The sequence below is a fragment of the Podarcis muralis genome, chromosome 10 (assembly GCF_964188315.1).
Source record: "Podarcis muralis chromosome 10, rPodMur119.hap1.1, whole genome shotgun sequence".
In the NCBI taxonomy this organism is placed as follows: domain Eukaryota; kingdom Metazoa; phylum Chordata; class Lepidosauria; order Squamata; family Lacertidae; genus Podarcis; species Podarcis muralis.
In genome coordinates this window covers 31539080-31555977 of record NC_135664.1, presented here as the reverse complement: position 1 = coordinate 31555977, position 16898 = coordinate 31539080, and the positions used below count along the sequence as shown (strand labels likewise).

General features: G+C 41.7%; 1 protein-coding gene across 3 annotated transcripts in view; it reads right to left on the bottom strand.

Moving 5' to 3' along the window:
- HMGA2 (high mobility group AT-hook 2) overlaps positions 1-16898 on the bottom strand; it is a 132568-nt gene that overhangs the window by 23215 nt on the left and 92455 nt on the right. Inside the window, exon 4 of one of the 3 annotated variants that reach the window (XM_028747339.2) lies at positions 7031-7102. The exons of the other annotated variants lie outside the window; for them this stretch is intronic. Coding sequence (XP_028603172.2) covers positions 7031-7102 — 72 coding nt within the window. The remainder of the gene's footprint in view (positions 1-7030; positions 7103-16898) is intronic. 3 annotated transcript variants of the gene reach the window in all.

Genomic DNA, 16898 nt, shown 5'->3' with positions numbered 1-16898 from the left:
AAAAAAAAAAGAAAAAAAAAAAGACAAACTAGAGACAAGCAACCAAGCAAAATTCAGGCGATTTTGCTGGCGTAGTGACATTTAAGTTACCCGAAGACAATAATGCAAAGATATAGTAGCCAGCGCCAAAAACTAATATGCGGATATATATAAAGCACAAAATGGCCCCAGAACAGACTCAGCACATTGAGTTAAAAGTAATAAAAGAATTAAAACAGGTCCAGGTCTAGGGCACTCTACCCTGTCAGAGTAGCCCTGAGTTTCAGAGCCTGCACTATGAAGATTGCCACCCCACGTGAAATTTGGGGATTTGCGTCCACAAGAAGCGATTTCAAACAGTCTTCCTTAGATGTAATGGTGGACGGGATCAAAAGGAGGAGCTTAGATCTTAAGCACAGGTCTGAGAGGTTTCCTGTTTGCTCTGCTGGACAGCCTGCTCTTTACTGCTGAATCGGAGCAAACATCAATCCACAGAAAACCCAACTGACATTTGTTCCAATTCAGAAGTAAAGAGTGGCTTTCCCCGGGGGAAAGTGGCAGGACAAGCAGAAGTGTAGACGAGTCCCCAAATAGGCACACAGAGAAGAAAGAAATGAGGTAGAAGGATCTGGATGCTGGGAGGTAAGACACACTTTTTGAGAGAGGAGGGAAAGACTGAGGGACCTTCCAGAGGATCACTTTATTGAGCACTCATCCTGATTTGCTTGCACAAAGCTTACATGGAGGTTAGATTCTATCTGGCCTTTCTTGAGCATTCATTCCAATTTGTTTTCAAAGTTATACAACAGGGAGCATTCTTCCTGATTTGTTTGGAGGGTGTTGACACATCTTCCTGATAGCCATTCATCCATCCCACTCTTTTCAAATCATTTCTGCATCACTTTCCCAAATAAATAAATACATAAATCTGTTTCTTTTTCTGAAGTGGACTTGTGCTAGGAGCAGAGCCTTTTAATCTACTTTAAATGTGCAAACCTGAATTTCCGGTATGCGCTTGAATCCTTCTGTAAAACAGTGACAGTCTGGAGGACCTCTGACTATGGAGGTGGCCCCTGGAGTTTGCCTTGTGACTAATCATCCTTTCATGCCAACTTCTTTTGGGGAGTTATCAAATGTTGGAGAAAGCAAACCTTTCTCCAGATATTGGACTGTTCACAGACTCCATATGAAACATGGTGTTTTTATTCTGTAAACTGCCCTGTGATCCACAGATGGAGGGCAGTAGTTATATTTAATAAATAATAAATAGCAACCCTTTTGCAAACTGCTGAAAGCTTTTCAGATACAGTTGTCTTCATGACCAACCTGTAAAGCTGACCCATTATCATCACCATATTATGAATAAATGTAAGTGTCAAAAAGCAGCTTGCAGTGGAAGAACCTCTTGCCTCCAAGATCTTCAATAGTGAGTTATTACTTTCGTCCCACCAGGCATTTTTACACTGGAGCCTCTTTCGATCTCCGTAATGACTTGGGTGGAGCTATCCTCACAAGTGCACACTGTTAAGGATAATGATTTAATTCTCTGAAATGGGAATATTTACTTATGTTGAATTACTGTGTACTTTTAACATGGCTCTCCCCCCCCCCCCACTCTGGCAGTAGCTCTCATGTGACTGGCTGCCTGTGAGTCACGAGAAAGGCATTCCATTATGTTGTGACTGTTATTCCAGTAACTGTTGTTTTTAACTGCTCTCTGTCTGTGAGGGAGAATGGCTGTTGAGAGAGGCTTCTAAGTATACTGCTGAGGACAGTGCTGTGTCAGTGGGATCTGTCTGAAGCGAAACAGACAGAGGAAGATTCCCCAAATGCTAATAGGGAGAAACCTGTGCAGGTGCTCTCTGTAAGGAACAAAGAGAATACTGCTGAGGTGAAAGTAAAAACTGTAAGACCTGAGTGAGGTGGGAAAAAAACTCTGGTGCAAGTTGCAACGCCATTTTGCTTTTAAGTCTAAGTAAGAAGACTTCAAATTAGTATTCAAGTGAGAATTTAGTTATGTTTGAATAAGGATGAGGTTATAAATATATTCTTCTCAGTTATGTTTATGAAAATAAAGTTCTTTTGAATATAAAGAGTCTGGACAATGTATAGTCTTTACAAAGAAGCTATCAATCACTTAGAAGAGTTACTTAGCTTCCTAGCTGTAAGCTACTCTGCTACTTTGCATATGATCGAAATCTATTTTATATACAATAACACACACTTGTGGGAAAAAATTTAAAACAACAAACAAACTCCAAACCAAACAGCTATTTTCTTTATACCACTTATGTTCTAAAATTTGGATTTCTAACAGGAATTACACCAGGGTGGAACCAACTGGAAGTTGGAAGTCCCTGAACAGTTTCAGAACTTAAGTGTTCCATTCCATCCATTCCTAATTAAAACCAACTGGAGTTGACAGTGTACCCAGAATCTTTTTAACACAAGCTGACAATGGCTGCACCTCACACTGTACATGAGTAGAAGGAGGTGGGGAAGTGGATGGAGAAAGAAAGAAAGAAAGAAAGAAAGAAAGAAAGAAAGTCTTAAAGCTCCATTAATTTTATTTCTGCACCTGACTCAGGGGCCGCTAATAGGACCAGGCTGTTTGTGACATTTGTGCTAAAGTATTATGTCCCCTGGGGACGCGGGTGGCGCTGTGGGTAAAACCTCAGCGCCTAGGACTTGCCGATCGCATGGTCGGCGGTTCGAATCCCCGCGGTGGGGTGCGCTCCCGTTGTTCGGTCCCAGCGCCTGCCAACCTAGCAGTTCGAAAGCACTCCCAGGTGCAAGTAGATAAATAGGGACCGCTTACCAGTGGGAAGGTAAACGGCGTTTCTGTGTGCTGCGCTGGCTCGCCAGATGCAGCTTGTCACGCTGGCCACGTGACCCGGAAGTGTCTGCGGACAGCGCTGGCTCCCGGCCTATAGAGTGAGATGGGCGCACAACCCTAGAGTCTGGCAAGACTGGCCCGTACGGGCAGGGGTACCTTTACCTTTACCTTATTATGTCCCCTAGTCTCTAGAACAAAAGGTCATGATTTCTGCCTTCTTCACCTCATGTTTGCAATTAAGTAGCCACCCTAATGTCTGTGAACACAGAGAGCTATGAGTGGCTGGAATCCATCCTAAAATCTGACCCTTATATTGGTCAAGGAGATTTAACAGTACTCTGTACAGACTCATAAACCTGAACAATAGTAACCTATGAAGAATCTGTGGAATTTCATTAAAAAATAAATAAACACTATTTTCTTCCTTTTCGTTCTACTTGGCTCCATTTGTAGAATTTAATACCAATGATACTAGTAGGATAATTCAAATGTTATTTATGGGTTTATTAAACTGACTTCTCTTGACTTTTTCTGGACCTAGTTTTATAGGAAAACCCACACAATCTCAGGGGGTTGCACTGTGGGAGTACAATGTTATTTAGCCAATTGCAATATAAGCATTACTTTTTATTCCTAAGGTTATGGGGAACAGCAGCACTCCTCAAATATGGTTTGATGGATTACTCTTTTCCAATTCAAATGTATTCCCACAAAAAGCCCATTCAGGCAGCTGACACTTCCAAGATGTTACAAGCATATTCAGCAGGGCAAAGTTCTGCCTACAAAGTTCAGGCTAACAATATAAACATTATATTGAAATAAGGGATCTTTCATTGTACAGTGAGAAGGCCCACCCCAGCCACTTACCTGCTACCCACAACTCATTTGCTGTTTGAAGTGTGCATTTAAATATCCCAGTCAGGGCTAGAGTTTGGGTAGCCACTGCCAGAGGTAGAAAATGTTGTGGCAGTGAAAAGAGAAAGGAGAACACAGACTCTCAGCTCTCCACTTGGAGAGGCTCTAGCTGGAGGTACGGAGGATTAAAGCTGAAACTGATCTATTGTCCTTAACCAGCGAAGTGCTCTAACACCAAGCTATTGCCCCTCTCTGAATATTTCACTTGGGCATTTTGAGATGGTGGTAAAACCTCTGCAATTTGCCACTGTTAGTTTCATGACTTCTCTTGTTAAGGAGCTCATTTGTGTAAAGATTGATTCATTACTTACTAGCTCAATCTAAATTTCAGCTATCTGATAAAATTACTCTTTCTGATTCAAAACATAATTATCTAGGTCTACGGGGTGACATTGTAATCTCGGCTCAAATCAGAACATACAAAATAGACAGCGTAAACATTTTTTCAATTTATGATTGCTTCCCTATCTCATCATATTCCATATCTGCAAATTACTATTATTAATAATAATTTTATTATTAAAATTCCCCAGCCACTCTGGGCGGCTTCCAACAGAACACTAAAAACAGAACAAAACTTCAAACATTAAAAACTTGGACTTGAATCTATGACTTTAGCATTTAGCAATTTTCACAGAAATTCTAGACTAGGATAAACACCCCTCATGTGCTTTGATTATGTGCTTATAGTTAAATTTTTTTAGTAAGGATGTATTAAAATAAATTTGTCTCCCGATACTTGTCCTTATGTAGTCAAAACCACATCACCCATGTATCACGAGAGTTATTGAAGTGATTGACAGACTTAGGGGAGCTTTGAGGTATGCAGAAGGCCAGAAAATTTGGGGGTTATTAAAAACAAAAGGAAAAAGGCCCCATAATAACACAGTGGCATAGAATGTTGGTTGACTGGGGTGGGTGGGAATAAAATGACTGAAACAGGGGGTGTGGTGTGGTGTATAAAAGAGCCATCACATTTGACAGGTCACTTCCTGGTTCACACTAAAGAAGCTATTTTGAAATATCCTCAGGGACAGGAGAGCTGCCTAGACAGATCAACAGAGCAATTGAATAATTTAATGAGGCTGGAGTTGGTGTGTCCATCTCAGTCCCTTTCCCTGCCCCCCCACCCCCACCCCAGCAAATGGAGAAAAGCAACATAAAAGCAATGAGAAGTGAGCATAGAATGCTGTTGAGTATTGGGAGAAGAAAACTCGTGTTGGGTGGTTGGAATGCTGAGAACCCTGAACTAAGGCTTCAAATACTGTCTGCAATGTTTTGTTGAAGGATCCCGTTTGTTAGAACTCAGGTTTAAGATTCTAGGTTTTAAACCCCAAATCTTCAAGTTAAAACAATCGGGAGGGTGGGGACGGGACATATTTTAAAATAAAAACATTGGCTTTTTCTTCACTGGAGTTGCTAACTGTCCAGACCCATCAGGATAGGAACCAATCCCTAAGAGACTGAGATTACGAAGAATATTCCTTGATGGATGGGTCATTGCATATTTGACTAAATAGCTCATATCAGCACTGTCAGGATGTTGCCCTAGCTGACCTTCTTAATGTCCTATAGGACAATGGAATAGCACCCATATGGTAATAATTTTTGGTTACTGGCAATCTGAGCTGCACTCGAATTGGGAGACCTGCAGCTAAAAACTCTGGTATCTTGTTACCATCCTTTCCCCTTATTTGCTTAAACTTTCTCATTCTTTTGCTTCAGGCATTCTCTGTCAAAAGGAAGGATGTTCACACAGAAAGGTTGTTCTGTTTCTGGACAACTGTAATTTCATAGACATATTCATGATGAAACAAAAATGAGCAAGATTCATGCAATTAATGTCTTACTACTAGCTAACATCCACTTCTGCTTCTAGTATTCTCTTATGTTTTGATGCCTATTCTGCCTTACACCAGTGAATCAGAGAGACCGGATTGTAAAATGCTTCCCCCAAAATGAATAAAAACCAAACATGTTAAACTCAGTTACTAAATTATATTATTCTTGATCATCCATATTACTCCTTTAAAAAGATAAACAAGTCTTTTCTTTTGATAATCTTATAAAAATCAGAATATTATAGGTAATATGCAGCAATAGGAATATAATGTTCATATTCATTTATGCATTCTGTCATTGAATCCTTAAAATTTATAAACCACTTTCCCACTCTTTCTCAAAGCAACCTACAAAATGTACACACACACACACACCTACCTTTTTTTTAAAAAAAGAAACTCTTCTTTTTTAAAGTTCAGCTACATCTGCTTGATTTTTCTGCGAAGGATTGTGTAATATTAAAATTGGAAGACAGGCACCCTATCAGGTCTCCAAGATGCACAAGTTCAGTACATCTGCTGCTACTGCCATAACTACTATGCTTTATAATCTTTTTTTCTAGCCAGTTCAAATAAAATTCTTCCTAAGCAGATTTCCAGCATTAGTTGAACACCTGTGACGTACAATTGCCCTCATGTGTAAACTATACATTATTGCACCACGTGGAATGGATCCTATCCAAGCTGGGAATGTTCAGAACACCCCATAAGGAATTATATTTTTCCTTGTACTCTCTCATTCAAGCCAAAGAACAGAGACACATTGAGAATTGCATCTTCCCATCATCAGACAGGATTCAAAGCAAAAAATAACAACCCCAGAGTGCTACATTAATTTATATTTTGCTAAAAGAAGTATCCTCCAAAAATGGCTAAAGTATCTGCGTTGTTAATATTCTTCACCATGTATATATCTAGACTTAACAAAGTTTGCCTTCCGGACAGTATCGAACTAAGTCGCAATATAAACCCACCAAAATCAACAAGTGTGACTGATTTAAAACCACTGATTTCAGTGGGCTGCTCTGAGTATAACTTAGTCAGGTACCACAGTCTCCCTGTTTTTGTCTGAAGAAGAGCCCAGTGAAGAGAAAAACTTTAATTTTCTAATCTCTTAGGAACACAAGAAAATTGCTTTACACCAGGCCAGGCTATTTGTCCATCTGGCCCAGAATTGTCTACGCTGACTGATTTATTATTAAAGGTTTAGGTTTATTGAATTTACATATTGCTTCCTACTACATCAAGTCCTGAAATGATTCACAACCAGAAACAATACAGTCGTACCTCCGAAGTTGAACAGAATCCGTTCTGGAAGTCTGTTCGACTTCCGAAATGTTCGACTTCCAAAGTGCGGCTTCCGATTGGCTGCAGGAAGCTCCTGCAGCCAATCAGATGCCGCGGAAGCCCCATAGGACGTTTGGCTTCCAAAAGAACATTCGAAAACTGGAACACTCACTTCCGGTTTTCGGCTGTCCGGGAGCCGAAATGTTTCACTCCCAAGGCATTTGGGAGCCAAGGTACGACTGTACTGTAATAAAAACATATAGGCATATTAAAAACATAATCACAATACAAACATCCATCAGGCCCATCTTTGCCTGACGCTGAAAATTGATATGGCATGGGCCCCCTTGTCCAAATCTCCTCCAATTGTTTATAGGACCTTCTAGAACAGTGTGGCTAAGGAGAGGGGGGCAGTAGAAAAAGTTGTCTCCCCACTGCTGATGGGATCCCTTTACTCAATCAAAAGCCTTCAGTAAGACAGGTGGTACATTTATGTTTGCAGAAAGTGCATTCTAGATGCAACACAACACCCACAAGTTGATATACATTGCGGTTCATAAATGGGAAACACAACTGAAAGTTGTGAATCTTCCTATTAGTTAAAAAGCTATAACTTTTTCAGTTACAGGGGACCTCACCTTCTTGTACTCTCTTTTGTTTTCATGATATTTAATCAGTGCATTTGTTGTGGCTAGATTTAATTAGTTAAAAGACGAAACAACATCTGAAAGTTTTTTATTTTGCTGATAGCAACCTTCTTTTCTTGTAGTCGAGGGCATCACCTTTTGCGACCACGTGTTTTAAGTTTGTGTGGGAACAACTGATCTTGTCATCTGTGTACAATATGTTGCATAAGCATTAGCTTGTAGGCTCAACTAATTGGTTTGTATCAGAGTGTTATAAAGTTCCTTCATCTACAGAATGGGGGTGTCAGACATCTGCTCACGAGGCACCAATTATAGCCTCTTTAATAGTGGAGATATGTGTTGCATTTTTAGACGTTATCAGCTTCTACTGTATTCCAAATCAAAACTGTGCTGTTTAACCAAAAAACTGGTCATTGCAATAAAAATGAACTGAGAAAGTTTCCATTCAAAACCCAGAGCAAAATGTTTAAATCCACTTCCAACAGGTTAGCAACAGCTACATCCATATTAAAGAAAGCATATGCCTGTTTTATGAAGGGGCCAGCTCAAGGAGAGCCATATATAAACACATTAGAAGATCTTTACAATTTATTGCATTGGCGTCAACATATTCCCAGTTCTGCACACTTCTTTGTAACCCACTGCAAATCCGGCAACCCCAAATATAACATTTGAATAGCCAATAAATTATCTTTCTTTAGAAGCATCTTATCAATACAGTACTAGACATTCAGGCTAACTGATTCACAGTTCTCTTTTCCTGAGGTTCCCTACAGATTCCACAAAGGAACACATTGTGGCAAATCTTTTTCAATTGCCCTGGCTCCACAGATTCAGACATATCATTTCCTTTGAATGTTGTTGGGACATTGGTTTTAAACCCAAAGGCCACGAAAACCTTTCAAGTTAACTATTACTGTCCAATCTTGTGCATTTTACTCAGAAATATGCCTCGCTGTGTTCAATAAGACTTGCATTCCAATAAGTGCCTTTAAAGGCAGATCTCAAAAGATAATACTGCAATGCATTAAAATAAGGCTGGCAGGGTGAATACAACCACATCTAAATTATTATCCATTATACTCATGCACATATTTCCCCCTTCAACCTGTCTTTAACTAATTTATAAACCTGCCCCAAAGATCAATCCCTTGTGTTTTGAAAGTCAATATCAAAAGTCTACATTTTAGTTTCACAGCAGTGTCCCCAGCTGATCCGGTTGTAACTCAGCACTTGTTCCAGAAAGTAATAACTGCCATGAGAATATTTATCTTGACAGGCATAAAAACAACTACTGTTCCCAAAAGGAGCAAGAGTGCCTGATGGCACACCTAACAAAGCACTAAAACTTTATTTGTATAGATTCCAATTGCTCTTTTTTCCAGAAAGTCCCATACCCTCTGCCTTATAACTAAACTCCAGGCGATTAAAATTTATGGTTTCGTCTATCAATATACCCTATTACAATGATGGCCAAACTAGACTCAGAGACAGAGTAGTCTCGGAGTCAGCAACTAAAAGCCCAAGTGCCAAACCCCATCTGCTACTAGTTGCTCGACTAGAGGCAAGAGGTCTATGGAATGAGTGACGGCTGTAGGCAACAGGAGCTGTTTGCCATCCTCCCATGTTCTCACCTCAAAATGAATCCAGGGACTGGATAGGGGCTAAATAATGGCGCAAAAGGTCTCACTTCTGGAAAAGACGTGCTGTTGTTAACACCAGGTTGTCTCTTGAACTTCATTCTAGAATGGCACCCAACAATTGAGAAATGGGGATGAAAGAACAATGCTAGATCAAAGGGGAATAAGAGGGGCAGAGGTGGAGCTAGCTGCTCTGAGCAGCACATGTGCTGTGCACCCAGGGCAGGGCTAGCTGCCCAGCGGGCGGGGCTAGCATCCCAGGGGGTGGGGCGGCGATGTCACCCCCCCCTTCATGGATGACACCTGGGATGGCCCGCACTTACCACACCCTCCTTCACTTCTCTGTGAAGAGGGGTAAGAGGGATTTTGGCCAGCTGGAGGTGGGGAATAAATTGACACCAAATATTTGTTACAAAACTGACATGGAGCCTCATTCTGCTTTAACTGAATTTGGCATAAAGCAGACTGAACTTATTAGTTGTTTTCAATACTGCTCAATAACACATTGCATACAGAGAGATAACCAAGCAAACTCTGTTCTAATAAGAGAACGAAAGGTGGTGTTTGGTCTGTTTTAGATGGGGTTGCAGACCCCTTGAAGGACCAGGTTCATAATCTGGAGGTGCTATTATATCTAACCTAAGCAGCCTTAGTAAGACGAAACACCTTTTAGCATTGTAGGCTTGAGTGCCAGCTACAACCACTCATGGAGAGAGGCAACGTTATTCATGCTCTGGTTAATATTGCTGCAATGCATTTTACATGCGCTGCCCTTGGAAGAAACTGCCACCCATGCAAAATACAACAGCTAGAAAAATAACTGGGATGGGGCACGCGGAACCTATCACATCAGTTATGACAACTGCACTGACTCTTAGTGGATGTCTAGGGTCTAGTTAAGATGTTTTGAACTGTGAGCCATAGCTCAGTGATACAGCATCTGTTCTGCTTTGCACCCAAAACGGTTTGCCCCTTCTCACTGGAAGCTATGGGAGTGACATTGTAAAAATCCAAAACAAAATGGGAAAGGAAAACAAGAGGGGAAAAGTTTTGGGTATCTGAGTTCCTGTGACATCAAATCTTCCCTGACCCACTGGCAGGATTTCTCTGCCCATTTAAAAACATGCACAGCACATGCACATAGGTAACACTGCATGCAATATTGAAAGCAACCAGTTTTAACCTGATTAGATCTTATATATGTAGTTACTTGGGGGATGCGGGTGGCGCTGTGGGTTAAACCACAGAGCCTAGGGCTTGCCGATCAGAAGGTCAGCGGTTCGAATCCCCGCGGCGGGGTGAGCTCCCGTTGCTCGGTCCCTGCTCCTGCCAACCTAGCAGTTCGAAAGCACGTCAAAGTGCAAGTAGATAAATAGGTACCGCTCTGGCGGGAAGGTAAACGGCGTTTCTGTGCGCTGCTCAGGTTCGCCAGAAGCGGCTTAGTCATGCTGGCCACATGACCCAGAAGCTGTACGCCGGCTCCCTGGGCCAATAAAGTGAGATGAGCACCGCAACCCCAGAGTCGGCCACGACTGGACCTAATGGTCAGGGGTCCCTTTACCTTTACGTAGTTATTTAATTAAAATGATTTGGTGGGTGCAGAATATTATGTGCACTCCTGGTGGCCAATTATCATCTTTATCATGGCGAGGGAGAAGCATCTGCAGTCTGCTCCTGGGGGGCACAACTACCCCTTCACGAGAATACAGTGCACATGGTACTTCAAAAGAGCTTAGGAATGTCTAACTGTTAAACATGCATAATGCAGGTTGGTGTGATGTCATTGCGCAGACAATGGAAATTCAAAACCAGATTTAAAAATCTCTTGTGAAAGTGGGCTATCTTGTACTGAACTTCGAACAATTAATTATTTTTATGTGCAACATGCCCGAAAGGGAAGTTAAAAATAGAGGCTGCTTTCAAGTAGACTCTGGATGTAATTTGAACATATGTTGGCTGGGGCACTGTTTAAATAGACGAGTATTTTATGCGCTCACTCATATGGAATGCAAAGTGACCACTGGGGAAAAGATCAAGTGACTCAGTGACTATTGGGTCCGTTTCATAAATAAATACAATTTTTTTAACAAAAGAAAAGAAACTTATGACAGTGAACGATTTCCACAATTGCCATCTGCCCATAATCAAGTGTGTAATTCTGTGCTCACTAAAGGAAATCCAGCTAATGTAAGCATCTTCTCTTTTGAGTACTGTTCTCATGAAATAGGAATAAGCTTGCATACTTTTTTCAAACATAGAATGTGAACATTAGCACGCAGGGACAAAAGTATACCCTCTTTCCATCAACGAAAAGTTATTGAAAACACTATGCTTGTGAAGCTGGTTTTAGATCCTAGTCTGTCCATTAAAAACAGACTCAGGACCTTTCAAATTCGCACCCCTTCGAGTTCAAAAGGAAGCTTAGTGCATTTTCAGCTAGCCCTGATGCAAGGGGGACATAGGGTTGCCATATGTCCGGAATTTCTCGGACATTGCCAGGATTTGGCCATTGGAAACAATGTCAGTGTCCAGACTGGAATCACTTAAATGTCCAGGAAAATCCAGACATGTCGGAAGTGTAGATTTTGTCGAGTTTTCTTAAAAATAGCTCCAAAACTTCTCTCTTTTTTGAGATCTTTCAAAATAAAATTAAAAAGCTCAACAAATATGGCAACCCTAGAGTTGTCTCTGCTTCACAGAACAGCTATATGAGGATCTCTCTAGCTGTTTTTACTCTGAAGAATTAACCTTGACTCTATACCAATTTTCCAAAGTCAGCTCAAAATAAAAGTTTATCTGAAGGTCACAAACAATGTATCAGGAAATGCCACCTGTTATTCAGGGATATCGCAGGAAATTTGTTCTTCCACCTTCTAAAGTGGACTGACAACTAGCATTATTTCATTATCCTAAACATTCTACGATCCTTCATAGCTATAAAAAGAGAAACGGAAAGAGCTGCTGTTAAGGCCTCTCTCCTGTAGAGTTGCAATGGCCATTAAGAGTTAACCATGAGAAGACCAAGTGCATTTAGAATACATACATTCTACATATACAGCTTTCAGCATTTGGAAATCACTCCTGAATCTTCTTCATAAGCAGTCCTTTACTGAAAGCTAGGTTTTTACCAGCCCATATTCTTCCATCTTATATAATTGTACAAGGTGAATGTCATAAATAAATACATAGTACTGGATCCCACTACACCCCAAATTTATTGAACCAGGATGCCACAGAAAGAAGTCTAGCCCTCTTCCATGTTCCATAAGCAGGGAAGGTAAAAGGTAAAGGACCTCTGGACTGTTAAGTCCAGTCAAAGGCAACTATGGGGTGCAGCACTCATCTTGCTTTCAGGCCGAGGGAGCCGGCGTTTGTCCACAGACAGCTTTCCGGGTCATGTGGCCAACATGACTAAACTGCTTCTGGCGCAACGGAACACCGTGACAGAAACCAGAGCGCATGGAAACGCCCTTTACCTTCCTGCCACAGCGGTACCTATTTATTTACTTGCACTGGCGTGCTTTCGAACTGCTAAGTAGGCAGGAGCTAGGACAGAGCAACGGGAGCTCACCCCATTGTGCGGATTTGAACCGCCAACCTTCTGGTCAGCAAGCCCAAGAGGCTCAGTGGTTTAGACCACAGCGCCACCCGCATCCCTAAGCAGAAAAGTATCTGCAGTAAGCAAGTGGGATCACATGGGTGTTCCAATTAGCATGGAACCATCAACAAAAGTCACCTTTGCTGGTGGAAGGGCGGTGTTATGCCGGCCTGGATCTGACGGGTGTTGATTTAACTGTGAATAGTTGTGGGTTGTTTTTTTTAAAAGTTTATGACTGATTAAAGCTAATGACTGTGCTGAGAGATGTTCACGAAACACTAGCTCTTCTCGTCTCCCCCCACCCACCCACCCCCAAACACTACAATACAGCTGCTGGATAATTTCAACGTGTTTCGAAGCTGCTGTTCTTCCTTCCACTATGGCTCAGGTATAAAGATCAATCTGGCTGACACCTTAGAATGCTCGGCCCAGCAGTCAAAAGTTCAAAAGGTAAGGAACACCTCTCACCATGAATAAACAGTGTGACTTGCATTCAAAAATAACCCTTTCAATTGCAATTAGGCTTCGGGAAACTGCCTGGGTTGGCAGCTCTTGTGCTTAGAAGTGACCTGGGTAAGTCAGAGAGTCCATAAAACAGTTTTTTTTGCCCCACTTTAACGCAGCCTTAAAAGCCCAAAGGAAAAACGAGCAGTGTTTAATATTTCAACATAAAATGTTTGATTTTTAAACATCCGTGTGCTTTTTTATGATTGTTAAATCAATATTAACACAAAATGTAAACTGTTTTATAGTCTCTCTGTAGGACTCCCTGGTCGCTGCTTTCCCAAATGCAGTCCACTTTTTTTTCCGGGAGCATCACAGGAAGAAATCAAGAAATTGCCATTAAAATTATGGGTGTGGAGTGTGTGGACACACATTATGCAAACACGCATTTTTATCGTAATAATACACTCCTGCTCTTTGAGTGTGGCACGGTGTGGGCAGATTGCATGCGTAATCCCAATGGCATACATGATACTAAAAGGGTCTTTTGTATTTCCTGCATTTGTAATATTTATGTAAAGTACATCTTATTTAAAATCTGTTTTCTCCTCTTTCTCCACGTACACACACACAGTGGACTAGGACCGTGGAGATCTAAGCTGATCTCCCACTCAGCAGTAAAGCCCACTGGGTGACTTTGGGCCAATCTCCATCTCTTAGCCTAACATACTTTACGGAGTTGGTGTGAGAAGTCTGAAGGGAAGGATTCACATACAATGCCTTGATCTCCTTAGAGAAAAGTCAGGATTTAAATAAGCAAACAGGAAGTGTGAGCATTTTTTAAAGGTACTTTAAAGGGTCTGAAATCCTTATTCTATGGTGGGCTAAGTGGCGAGAAGGATTCTGACCTGAGATGATGATAACAACAATAACTTTATCATTTATATCCTGCCCATCTAGCTGGGTTTCCCCAGCCACCCTGGGCAGCTTACAACATATCTAAAAACAATAAAAACCTCAATCCTTAAAAACTTCCCTAAACAGGGCTGCCTTCCGATGTCTTCTAAAAGTTTGTTAGTTGTTTATTTCCTTGACATCTGAAGGGAGGGCATTCCACAGGGTGGGTGCCACTACCGAGAAGGCCCTCTGCCTGGTTCCCTGTATCTTCACTTCTCGCAGTGATGAAACAGTTTGGTTATGTGGCTTTGTGGTTTCTTACAAACCACTCCTAATGACTTTCTCTGGTAATTCTCTAAGAAATCAGAAATCTTCTGAGGATATCAGTTTACAGCCTGTGTCCAAGCGCCTAATACTTGGTACAAGAAGTTCCATCCTACTTGGACTTTGGTTTTAATTAGGAAGGGCTCTGACAGTAGGATTTGACATCACTTCCTTTTCAGGAGATATCTTAATGGCTAGATCCTGGAAGCTACAGTGGTACCTTGGGTTACAGACGCTTCAGGTTACAGACTCTGGTAACTCAGAAATAGTACCTTGGGTTAAGAACTTTGCTTCAGGATGAGAACAGAAATCACGTGGCGGCAGCAGGAGGCCCCATTAGCTAAAGTGGTACCTCAGGTTAAGAACAGTTTCAGGTTAAGAACGGACCTCCAGAAAGAAGTTCTTAACCCGAGGTACCATTGTACTGCATAAAATTTGTTAGATGCATGGGCCAGTGTGTGCTGTGCAAGGACATCTCCATGTACCTTTCTATCTCACCCAACCCACATTTTTAGGTGTAAACCTTCACCAGATGTACCTAAGAGTAAGGATGCAGATGAAGTGTGGGTTGCCCCAACCAGCAGAATAAAGATGTCCATATAGGACAAGATCCAGCTGCAGTGGTGAGAGTCACTGTTAATCTGTAGCATTAAACTGGGAAGTCCTGTAACTATTAGCCTTTTCTTAAGTAGACAGGAAATTCCCGTTAATGAAAACTCGGGAGGCAGTTCATAGTTGTGCCATAGCTGTCCATGCTTTGCAAACCTCCAAATAGTATTAATGTTCTATGCAGGGATAACTTTTGTGTTTAGAAATTCCAGCGGATACAAAATAATAATAATAATGGGCAGCTCCCAACAGAATATTAAAAACATGATAAAACATCCAACATTAAAAACTTCCCTAAATGGGGCTGCTTTCAGATGTCTTCTAAAAGTCAGATAGTTGTTTATTTCCTTGACATCTGATGGGGGAGCATTCCACAGGGCAACAAGACTGTTAACTGGGACTCATCACAATAAGGATATCTCACAGGTGTTTCACAACTACATGGGTTTGACTCTGCATTTAAAGTGCTGGTTTTGGTTTTTAAAGACCTAAATGACATGGTTATCAGAACCACTTCCTTCTCCTGCATGGAGTTGATTAATCATCCCCACTAGAGTTCCTAGTCTGGGTGTCCCTGGCTTTCAGAAGTTATATATGTGGCTATCAGGATGCGGCTCTTTTGGCCAGGATCATCTTTGGAACACCTTCCCTAGGGAGGTCCACCTGGTTCCCATATGTCTTCTCTTCAGACACCATGTTAGGACAGTTTTATTTTCCTGGGTAATAACACCGATGGTGACTAAATTTACTGCACCTAGTTTTCACTGCTGTCTGCCTAGCTTATATCCTATTATCACTGTTGTTTAAAATAGCTTTTTAAATACATGTCTGTGAGCTCCCTTGAACAATGGGAAAGATGGGATGTAAATATTTTGAATAATAAAGTAAGCAAGTAAGTGAATCTTCACTTAGGTTCCAAGGCAAATGAAAAATAATGCAACCTTCGTACAAAGAGCCCTTAGTGCACAGTTATCTATAGGCCACTCAGATGGGATTGTTGCTACAATAGATGTATTATGTCTCATTCAAAAAGATGATGCCTATGTGTAAAAGTGATGGTTATCTGCTTGAGTCCTGGATATGATCAAAATATTAGGGTTGTGAATGTTAGGCAACAATACACAAGTCCATGCTGATTTTTAAGTCTGAATAAACGTGCTTAATATCATACTTTTTTAAACACACATTTTTTGGGGGGGGAGGGGTTTATGAAGTGATATATATTAATGGGAATTACTTCCAAGCAGCGTAAAGGAAAAGGATAAAGGACCCCTGGACAATTCAGTCCAGTCAAAGGCGACTATGGGGTTGCAGCGCTCATCTAGCTTCTAGGCTGAGGGAGCCAACGTTTGTCCACAGACAGCTTTCCGGGTCATGTGGCCAGCATGACGAAACAGCTTCTTGCGCAACGGAACACCATGATGGAAGCCAGAGCACATGGAAACGCTGTTTACCTTCCCGTCGCAGCGGTACCTATTTATCTACTTGCACTGGTGTGCTTTAGAACTGCTAGGTTGTCAGGAGCCGGGACAGAGCAAAGGGAGCTCACCCCGTTGTGCAGATTCAAACTGCCGACGGCTGAGCCCTTTTGCTCCCCCATGCCCCAAAGCGTGGAGCTGGGTGTGGAGTGCCTCCAGCAGTCAGCTCCTTCTCCTCCTCCTGCGAAGGGAAAGGAGGGTCAAAGTGGCCTCCCACTGCAAGAGGAGGTGGAGGAGTAAACATTAAGCCATATGGCCACCACACCTGGCTCTGCCCCAGCCCCTCCTGACGTCGCGACATCATGCATGTGACATTGCCCCCCTCAATCACCTTTGCAAGCTGGCTCCTCTGTTTCCAGGTAGGTGAGATTAGGATTGATTGGAGAGTACAGTGGTACCTCGG